The sequence below is a fragment of the Theobroma cacao genome, chromosome 9 (assembly GCF_000208745.1).
Source record: "Theobroma cacao cultivar B97-61/B2 chromosome 9, Criollo_cocoa_genome_V2, whole genome shotgun sequence".
Classification (NCBI taxonomy): Eukaryota; Viridiplantae; Streptophyta; class Magnoliopsida; order Malvales; family Malvaceae; genus Theobroma; species Theobroma cacao.
The window spans coordinates 34,397,067-34,408,609 of NC_030858.1; the positions used below are offsets into that span (position 1 = coordinate 34,397,067).

Here is an 11,543-nt window from a genome sequence, read left to right on the forward strand (position 1 = left end):
ACCAATTAATTAAAAAAATAATTTTCAAATGAAAGCAACATAACTATATATGTTGTTTCATGCATGCTTTCGACCAATAAAGATTCTTCCACCTAACAATTAAAAAGCCGTGGCGCTTTACCTTTGGGAAAAGCTCTCCTTTTTGAAGTGAAAACGACATATCCATGTTGTCCCATGCTTTCAAACCTAAATTAAATATATTCTTCAAGCTACTCTCTCTTTCTCCTAATTAACCTAATACATTATAAGCTTTGAAGAGTCAGTGATCATGGCTTGAATATTTCTGCCCTGCGGCTGAAATTTAAGATTGCTTCCACAATTCAACGTGCAGCCCATGTTGATCACGGATCGCTCTATGGCTTTTTCTTTTTGCTCTACATTTACGCACTAAACATATCTACCACAGAACGGCGTGGCGTGCATGGACCCTTCCTCACCACGCAAAACGTACCTGTCACTTAAACTTGGCTCCAGTGATTATTAAAATCAGGTTAAAGTTTTATAAAAATTCGACTCTTGGTACGTTTTCCATATATAATTATATTGAAAAAATTTAATATATTAAAAAGCTGACTTGATTGATAACTTTTTTTTTGTCTCAAATAAGTTTATACTTTATCCTAATTTAGGAAATAACACATTTAAAATATTAATCAAGGCAAGAAAGGACAAATGTTCGATCCAAGAGAATAAGCTGACAGAGTTTGTTGGTTGCAGTTTGTATCATGGAATCCACGTATGCCAACGGAAAGCAACGAGCGGACCGACATACAGAAAGATAATTAAACCGACAAAGCCATGTCCGAGTTGTCAGTAGTTTGCAACTTTGCATCATGCATGTAATTCTTCTTACATAAATTAATTGAAGAACAAGGACAAAGGTTTTCTGCGCCTGTTGTTTTGCTGTGGCAGGTGTCACCTACAGAAAGTATGAGGGCTAAAGAGCACAGGAAACGTTATTTAATGTTAAAATTGTTAATCCATCATCGATAGTTGCATGCTTTATTTCCTACAAAAAGCATGAGGATAATCAATTTTATACTAAAATTTCAACAGAAAAAAACATACGATCAGGTTAAAGGAAGTGAAAGCAGCATGAGACAGAGTGAAGAATATATATATATATATGAACAAGGACCACATTTAGAACTGAATGTTCCATGCTTGCTGGGTTCTTTGCTTTGAGTGGCTTTTCTGCTTGTCTTGGATTGCAGGGAGCGTTTTGTGCTTTGGTTCTGAACCTTTGTGATTTCTTTTTGTCCCTGTTTCCTATAGGTGACTTTGTTTTGTTGCCCCATCTCTCTTATGCCTTCTGCTTGATGATTTAGGAAGATCTGAGGCTTTTGTTGTTCTTAGCGGGATTTATTGCCATTGATTTTGCTTTGTACTGATCTTGGTCTGGCAATGGTCCTTACGGACACAAACTCTTTTTTGCAATTGTACAGAGTTCTTTTCCACATCAGATTCTTTATGTCACCAAAAGTCTTTTGCAATTCAAGCCTAAAACTTGTCATGGCATTAGCTGGTGATGGAGTAATAAAATACTGCTTTTCAAAAAAAGGGACCACATTTAGAACCTGCAGGTCAACCAAGAGTTAAACGTTTCAGTTGATGAAAACCCAACTGCTGGAATTAGAATGAATAGGGGATAGAGTCGAATGTGGTCCAGGCTTTGATGGGAATTGATGGATTGTAACGATTATATTTACCATGCAGGACATTTCCACGAGACAAAACCTGACAAACTAAATTAATGCAGCTTCCAACGTTTTTCCTGCTATCTCCTTTTTTCCAAATATAAATACTCCAATAAAAACTTAATTTCTTCCATTGAAAAACTTACCACTCTGGTGTGGTGAGCATGAATCTTACATCTGCCCACTGCCATGGTTTCTTATTACAATATTTTTCTTGAATATCATATTTTTTTAGTCAGAGCTCCTCGTTTGTTGTGCTAGATAGAAAAATGCCTAATATTTAATAATTAATTCATGAATCTTCCTTGTGCTTACAAATTTTTAGAATGAGAGCCAATAATACAGTGTACCGTATGCCATAAGGGAATCTTCTTTATCAATAATTTAATTAGAATTTCAGGTCAATTAAATGATTTAAATTGATATGATCATTAAATTAAGAAGCTTCCACTCGGAATCTTTTCCTGATCAATATAAAATGTTTTTATGACAGTCATGAACAATGCAAGATCAAATTCTCTTATATCTCATGATTAATGAGAAATCGATTTCTAAAATTGGTGTCACCTGTTGAAAGGTAAGCTGATTTAACCACAGGAGTTGTAAACGACCATGTTAAAAATTGTAGCTCCTGTCAGATATGGTTTTATAGCCTATATAGGCCAATATATAAAACTATAAGAGAATTTCTTGGATTTGGCTTTTGACAACAAAATTAACCTGAAAATTGGCCTCCCACTCATCACAAGAGGCAATTGTCAAAAATGAATTCTCAGAAAACTATAATAAAAGTACAATAATCACTTTCTTCTAGTACATCATTCTAGAATCATCTCTGCAAGAACATGGATCTAAGCACTTCAATGTGGAAAAAAAATACTTACAGTTTGGCTTCGGAAAAGAAATAATAAGAAATCAAGGTACTGGGAAATAAATCATGATCTCCTGTGTACGTTTATGCTGATTTTATGGTTCTTAGGTTGTTCTTTGAAGGATCATTTGTCCATGTCCTAGCTTGGTGATGATTAATTGCTGGTGGTTTTTTGTGCTGTAAATTTTTTGCAGTTAAACAACGATCTTTCTCATATCAGATTTTTATGCCATTAAAATTTTTTGTCAATCAGGTTAAAGAATTGTCTTGATATAAGTTCATAATAGAAAAATAAAATGTGCTTTTAAAAAAAATACTGACAAATACAAATAAACAAAGGGTAAAATATATTTTTTTAATTTTTAGACATAATTTTACATGGATCCATTAGTATTAGAAATGGAAAGTTCGTTTAAAAAATGTAAATATTGTTAATAAAAAAATATAAAAAAAACTAAATTACTCTTTTTTCTTAATTAATTTTAAAAATTATTATTATATTTTTTTTGAAAAAAAATTCAAGGAGCCCACTCCCCAAGGGAGGGGAGCAATGGTGCTCCTTCGATTTTTTTTTTTTGTAAAAACAATTATATAATAGTAATTTTTAAAATTAATAAAAAGTAAAATTATCTTTTCAATATTATCACGTAATCAAATTAATGAAAATATTAATAATTGATTATAGACTTACGTGTTTAAGAGAAGATATTTTTTTGAAACGGAATATCTATTTCGAAAATTAATAAATCCATTTGAAATTTCGATTAAAATTTAAAAAAGTGAGGGTATTTTACCCCATAAACAAAAGCTCATGGTTTATGGGGGTGGTGGGGTGCAGGATTGCCTTTTTATTTAATTTTTAATAAGTAATTTAACTAGATTTTCTTAAATAATAAAGTATAAATTTACATTATTTAATTTATTTTGTCTTTCTTATAAAAAAATTAGTTAAGTTTTTTTTATTTTGAATAAAGTGATAAGATTTTAATCCATAATTTGATAAAATATAGTTTTTACTGTCAAATTATGTACACTTTTATATTTTAAATTCTTGTTATCATATATTTTGATTAATATAAATTAATTATACATAAAGTTTATCTAGTACTTCTTACCTCAACTATTGTCTTAATCTAATTCATATATATATATATATATATATATATATATATATATAATCATCACTTAATAATGGGTGCATCAATTAATTCATAGATAAGATGATTGAGACTAGATCAATAAACTATTGTTATGTCATTTGAGACAAATATAATTCAGATAAAAAGTATTAGAGCGGATAGTCATTTTAATTCTCAAAAATCATTATATATCCAATTTTATTGAATCAGAATATTCAAAATTAATCATCAAAAGTCTCTAATTTTGAATCAAACTATTCAAATCTAATTCTTCTGACCCTGAATTAATTATACATCGATTAGAGTTAATATTAGAAAGAATTAAAGCATCAAACAGCTGAAGGTGGCGAAAGAGGGAATGAACATGGGGGTAAGGCATGTTGCCTATTGCCAAGGGGAAAATAATAATAAAGTAGTTGAAATCATGGGGCGGCAGCCCACCTTATCCATGGTTTACAAGCCTCTTACGGTGGGATATTTTATGGGATAACACCCAGCATGTGAACGTTCTATATATTGCTGGGAAACATACACCGAACCTTTTGGTATTATTAAATATTAGTAATTCATATTTGTGGCGAACTAACTTGTTAACTGTAGGATTCCATTTGAGCATTTGCATCTCTTTGTCTCCCTTCATGTGAGATTAAGATATATATGTTTTGGTTTTTCTAGGTTGCTAAATTCTCAACTTAGATCAATTACGTTGGCCCATCCGTCATCTCTAATATATGGTGGGATCCATTTAAACTTTTTTAAAGGGTGAATACAAGCATACAGTCAGTCTGATCATATGATCAACACCTTTTTTCTTCTTCTTTTTCTTAATAAAAAATTACAGAACAAGACAATTACATTCTACCCATCTTTATTGAATGTTATCTGTTGAGGACCAGTCAAAACGAATGCAGTTGGATGTTATAATCCCGAAAATGGTCCCTTATATATAAATTGGTCTTCTTATACAACAATTTTAATGCATTTGCAAGAGTAAAAAAATTGGGAGGGTAATAAGTGTAATATTATTTAAAAAAAAAAGAAGTGTAACATTGGCATTCTCGTGTCAAAACTTGAAAAGCATACAGTTCAAGCCTTGGGTACAGAGAAAGAGACAGATCCTAGATATGTACATGTCTGGTGCAAATATACAGGAAGAAACATGCCCACCCCGTTTGACCCATTTAGATGAACCAGACTAACGTTCTGTTGGACGATTGTCAAATTCAACCCAGATAGGTTTGCTTTTATTGGCATCTAAGCCAGAAATGCTAACCTGCGCCCCTGTATTGTGAATTAACTAACCATGAATGGCTCCCAACAATCGGGGGCACGATGGACTTGAGTAATTAGCTTCCCTTTCTTGCACTAGAATTGGTAACCCACCTCTCACGGTGGCGGTGAGACCAGGGGCAAACCTTGGTGCCTGATTCAGATCAGTGGCAACCCGGATATTGAACCGACTGATTACGGCTAGAACCACACATTTCATCTCTACCAATGAGATTTCCTTCCCTAAACAAACCCTTTGCCCAGCCTGGAAAACTGGGTACTTGTATGGGTTTTCGGGAATATATATACCGTTTTTCAACCATCTGTCTGGCTTGTATTCAAGACAATCGGAGCCCCAAACCCGCTCCATCCGACCCATTGCATAGGGATGATAGGTTACCCTCGTGCCTTTCCTCACAAAGGTACCATCAGGCAAAATGTCATCTTCTTGAGCAAACTTTGAATCAAATTGGACAGGTGGAAACAGTCTCAAGCTTTCATACAAAGCCGCGTGTAAATAGTGCATTTCCCGCATCTGATCAAAGCTTGCAAATTGCTGACTCGACCCCATGACCCTTTCCAACTCGTCACGGATGGCTGACTCAACTTCTGGATGCTGAGATAACAACCAGAAGAAGCTGGTCAACCCTGAGGCCACTGTGTCACGACCAGCCAAGAGGAAACTTATGACAATGTCTCTAAGATACTTGTCATCACTGACTGTGCCCATGAATCTTGACAAAAGATCATTACTGTCTGAAAATCCCTTTTCGCGCCGTTGATTAATCATCTCTTGAGCAAATTCATCCACCATTTTAATAGCTTCTTTAAGCTGCTTTTCGGTGCCCAAATTCAATAGCCTTTTGACTTTCCATATCGAAGGCGAAGACGCCAGCCCTCTTTGTGCTGATAATTTGGATGCTAAATCGAAAGCTTCAGCAAATTCTGAGATGGGCAGCGATAACATGAGGCAACCAGGGTCTAATCCGAAGGAGAATTTGCAGATATTATCGAATGAAAATCTTCTAAGCACGTCTTGTAAATCTAGAACTTGTTCTTCACTGGAAACTGATGATAAAAGAGGGATAAGCCTGGTTTGAATCTCTGAGTTAACAATATCAAACGCGTGCATTCTTATGGAGATGCTACCAAGCTCAAGGCTGGCCATTTTCCTTTGAAACCTCCATGACTCACCATCAACATTGAAAATACCTTTACCAAGAAGATCACCAAGGAGAGCAGAGAATTGTTTCCCTTTTGGATAGTTTTCAAACCTGGTTTTGAGAATGTGCTCGACATTTGCAGGGCTTGCAGTGATGGTATTACCAAGAACATGGATATGGATCGTTCCAGTGGGAGATTTTTTAAGAAGGTGAGTATACCAGTCACAAAGATTGTCGAATTCTTTGGTCCAACTAGAAGTAAGATAAGCCTGGCAGATTTCACAATTACACCAGAGCTTCAACCTCAAAACGAAGATCAACAATGAAAACAAAGAAAACAAGAGGGTGAAAGAGAAGAACATGAAGCAGAAAGCACTGCACATGGAGCAAAACCACAAGGAAAGTTCTGAATCCATTGATTTAAAAACCAGAAAAAAAAAAAAGAAAGAATAAACTGCAGCTGAAGAAATCAAAGAAGGGAAGCTTAACAACAAAGGTAAGGTGGGAGATGAAGGAAATGGAGAACTCACGCCTTTATATAACATTGGGTCTATTTCCTTTCATCATGAAAAGTAAGTGGGGGACTAAAAAAAGTCAATTAATTGAGTATCCAATATTACTAGAAGCACTCAAGCTGATTTTAATTCTTAGATTTAATTTAATTTGTATTTTTCTAGGCGCTTGACACGCGAGAAAAGATTGATAGTTGCATGAATAACGCGTGCGCAAAATAACAATGGTCCTTTTCTTTAGAGGGAAATGCCAAATGGGGGTCCCTTTCGGCCTCTCGATTTGTAGCACTCTGCCCTCATCCTCATGTGAGTTGCCTCCATTCAACCACGTGCCTTCAATTGAAAATTTTCCTCCTCCTTTTCCTTTTGTGCGGCTATTCTAACTCATGTGGGGTTTCCATTTTTTAACATCTAATTAGACTGACAATTGGAAAGCCAACCTGATTTTGATGATAAGGGACAGCTTCTCCTTTCTTTTTTTTTTTTATATGGTGGAATCATGCCGACAAGACTTTAAGAAGGACGTTTCTATAACGATGATGTAATAATTAATTAATCAATATGTTACGGTTTTGTTGTTTACTACTATTTTTCTTAATCTTGTAAACCATTGGTATTTAGGGTAAAGGTTTGTTAACTCGTCATTTAAAGGGACTTATTAGTACTATCAATACTTAGAGATTTTTTTTTGAAAGGAAATAATTTTTTTTGAAAGACATTTGGAAGGAAATACTTAAAATATTAACAGATAAAGTATTCGTTATTTTTTAAGTACTCTAATTATAATCTATTTAGTGAGATAAATGGTAAAATGGTTTAAGAGTTTGGTTTAACACGTTTGCATTCAAAAACTATCAATGTATTTGATATATATTCAATTATTTTAAATGTGATGGGAGCTGTCATCTATACAATAAATGTTAAAAAAAACATTTATGTCGCAAATGAAATTTACGACGTTATTCATTAAAAAATGATTAAATAAAAATTAAAATAAAAATATAAAAATAATATATTATTATTATATATTAATAAATCAACTTTCTTTTAAAATTTTTCCACCCTCATACTAAATCTGGAAATTCTTTCTCAAAATTTGAACTTAAAATTTTTATTCATAGAAGTTTGAAATTTTAATAACTAGTTTTTTCTTAATAAATTATGTTACTAATCCTATTTTTTTCCTCTCGCTTTAAACTTTTAAATTTTAATGATCAAACTAATCACAAAATTTACTAATTATGTAATTTCAAAAAATATATAAAAAATTATATTTATAAATATTTAATTTAATAATAAGTATACATATCTTTTACTAAAAAAATTTACTTAAATCTCTCTTTCCAAAGTCAAGGTGAAATTAAGGAGTTTGCAACATGAAAAGCAAATTCCCAGATCTAACCCGAGAGTTCAAAGTCATGGCTTGGACTTTGGAACATCCAATTTATTGCTATTAATTTTATTATAATACACTATTATCATCAAAACTTTAAAATGTTAATCTTAAGATTTTTCTGATACAAGTCACAAATCTCATTGCTTATGTTCATTGATCTCTATTTTAATAGCAAGATGTGATTTCCCCCCATTCTTTTGGTAATTATATTATTAATTTATAACAGTTAAATTGCTAAAATAATCAAGTCTTATAATTGACTTCAACATAAGATCGAATCAAAGTAGTGTTTTTCATTCATAATATATTGTTTGAGATAATATATTCATTAATTTATCAAAAGCTTATTTAATCTATTTGTTTATATATTATCAGTCTAATTTATGGAATGAATAAATGCTTATTATTTCTAGCAACATGATACCGGGCTTGTGGTCCTTACAAAGACTTAAATAAAAAAAATGCACGTTTTATATCACCAAAGAAAAAAATGAAATGCCCAGTTCTTGACTTGCACATATATCTCTTCGGGGATCATGATAGAATTGTGATCAGACAAATTAATAATTAATCGTTGATTTTCACAAAACATAATTTGTATAAACAATAAAAGAACTTTTTACATATTTTTTTTATTCATTTTCAGTCTTCCTTGACGATGCTTTAAGAATATTTTGTTGATGGAAAATAATTTCTGTTCAATGATTGAGAGAAATTCAATCCGCCGATGCCTTTAATTTCCAGCTTTCCTTGATTTAATTTTTAAAGTTAAAAATTTGGAATGAAGCAAATCTTACTTGACCTAAAAATAATAATGCATGAATCTTACTTGATTAAAAATAATAATAAAATGATGAATATGGATTTGATAGCATATATAGGTGACACAGAGAGAGAGAGCCAATTAGCATCTTCCAATTTCCATTTTACATTAAATTTTTATGTAAAAAAGAACAAAGAAATTATGTCTTAGCTGTTGATGACAGTATTCTATACTGTATGATGCTAAAGTAGGCAGGAATAAAAAATTGTGACGATAGATGTCGGCTACGAATGGCCGTGTACGGCTCTTCTTTCGCCGCAGACAAACCCAGATCGAAGCAGTCGCAATGCAAATTTGCTGCCCACCGTTTACCGTACCTTACTATTTCTTAATCAAATTTCAAAACGTCGTTTGCTACCTTTCTAGAGTCGCACGGGCGCCGCTAACATATTTTTCCACTACAGCATTGGTGGATTTTGGATAAGGAGTGGTTAAAAGTAATCATATAATATTATGAACAAAATTAACAATTCAATTTAAAATAAAAATAAATTATTTTTAAAATAAAATAAAATTATAATATAAAAGTAAGAAGTAACAACAGTCATTATTTTTAATTTATCCTTGTTATCATGAATTGTATATAAAAATTAAAAAAAATTACACAGAATGTGGATTCAATTTGTAGATTACCACTCATTGTTTTTATTTACTTGTTTCAGAGGTTAAAATTTAAAATTATAATATCAATTACTTTAGTAAATGATCAATAATTTTAATCATATGTATTAACATTTGAATATTTAATTTATTGATTGGTGTATAATTTTTTTTAAATTAAATTTTTTTTTTTAATTATTTATATAAAAAAAATCATATGTATCAAAGTTTTCAAATTCTTTAATCAATGACTTTACTACATCGTAAGGGTTATTTCTAAATGGAAGGGATTCCAAGAGAGGGAATAAAAACTAATAAATTAAAGGGGCTGGAAGAATTTGGTTACCAATTCCAAGTCTCCAGCCTTGTAGTATTTTTCTATTTAAAAAATTGGCAAACAAGTAGAATTTCCATTTTTTTATCTTCCTTACTGTTTGTTCGTTCTTTCCCAATTAAGTAGTGTACATTGAACAATACTATTTATATATGACTAAGATCAAAATTCCAAAGAAATGATGTGAGAGATTAAGACTCAGACCAAGAAAATAACTCCCATAAGAAACAATAATCATCAATGGTGGAAAAGGCCCGACGTGCCGACTTTCATTTCTCTGAGTCTTTGATGTTGACTTTGAGGCTGTCCCTTTGCTGCCGACTTTTGTCCTTTTCATAGTTAGCGTTAGCAAGCTGGTATTTTTTTTTTTGTTAACATGTTTTCCACGTTTTTTATAAAGCTGGTTCCGAAAGAGTTGTCACACTCTCCAGACCTTACGTGTCCACCACTTGCACAAGAAGGAAAAGATTACAACTGGTGCACACCATCTATCTCCTATGTTTTGAGCTGTTCAAAACTGGGCCTGACACATTTTTTTACTATGACATAAGTTAAGGCTGTCTGTTTCTGTTTTTGTTTGGGATGTCGAGAGACGCTGCAATTTCCTTCATCACTGATGTCAACTTCAATACATATCCCCACAATCTACATGTGTGTGAATTAAACCAAACCTTTGTCACGGGACTAGAGGACCCCTCACAAGTCTCTATCAGTCTTGAGCTGTTTTTTTATTTTTGTATTTTTACTATAACAAATTTGATTTAAACTAATATATTTTAAAAATATAATATTAAAGATGTTTTTTTATTTTAAAAAATTTTTCTTATAGATCTAACGTTGTTATATAAATTTTTAAATATATTTTGAAAAAATACAATTAAAAATTTAAATAGTTAATTTTTTTAAATTTTACCATAAAAAATGTATCTCTCAATTTCTTTTAATATCTTTTTCTTTTTGAATTTTCATTGGACAATGATTTACTATGTCATTCATCCATCGTCAGAGCCTTCAAAATTTCATGTTGATGTTTGAGTTACCTTTCATTTTTGACAAGGTTCCTCATATACTTTCATGGTGGGCCATTGTTTGTTTGTTGCTGAGGATATACCTTGTCAAACCCTGCTTTGTAAAATAATTATAATGTCATTCACATGTTCGATAGAATGTTTGTATATTTAGGAAGTTCGAAAAATCGTTAAAAGACGATATTGCCCCTAATGGTATCATTAAGTCGATTAAGCCTCGAACTAATTCAAATAGGAATTTTAAGTTGAAATTAACAGTTTCACAGTTCAGGGATGACTCAAAACGGTAATTAGGAGTTCGAGGATCAATTCGAAGTCAAACCGAAATTTTCACTATCTAGGGGCAAAATTGTAATTTTTCCACTCGTGGATAAAATTTGAGATTTTGAGAGAATTTAGATCACATTTGACAAATTGAAGAATGGTATGAGTATAAGGGATGAAAAATATGTTTATGGGCAATTTTTCAGTTTTTGGGACAAAAATGTAATTTTTCACTTTACAGGGGTAAAAGTGTAATTTTTAAAAATTTACTCCACCAAAACTTTGGAAAAGTCTAGAAACTTCATGGAGGACATGGATAAGTGAAGAGGATTGAGTGGTAGAAAAAGAAAGTAAAAAAGATGGCTAGAAAAAAATAAAATAATAAAATATTCAAAAGGTAAATAAAATAATAATATTTTATTAAGCCTATTAAAAGGCTTGAAAATT

General features: G+C 31.8%; 1 protein-coding gene across 1 annotated transcript; it reads right to left on the bottom strand.

Moving 5' to 3' along the window:
* Nucleotides 4,707–6,644, bottom strand: LOC18590354 (cytochrome P450 94C1). Its single transcript, XM_007015808.2, has one exon. The coding sequence runs from the start codon at nucleotides 6,553–6,555 to the stop codon at nucleotides 5,005–5,007; it is 1,551 nt and encodes a 516-aa protein (XP_007015870.2). The 5' UTR covers nucleotides 6,556–6,644; the 3' UTR covers nucleotides 4,707–5,004.

Bases quoted from the DNA above. Each gene is read 5' to 3' on its own strand.
- LOC18590354 (XM_007015808.2), bottom strand. From the start codon at position 6,555: ATGGATTCAGAACTTTCCTTGTGGTTTTGCTCCATGTGCAGTGCTTTC.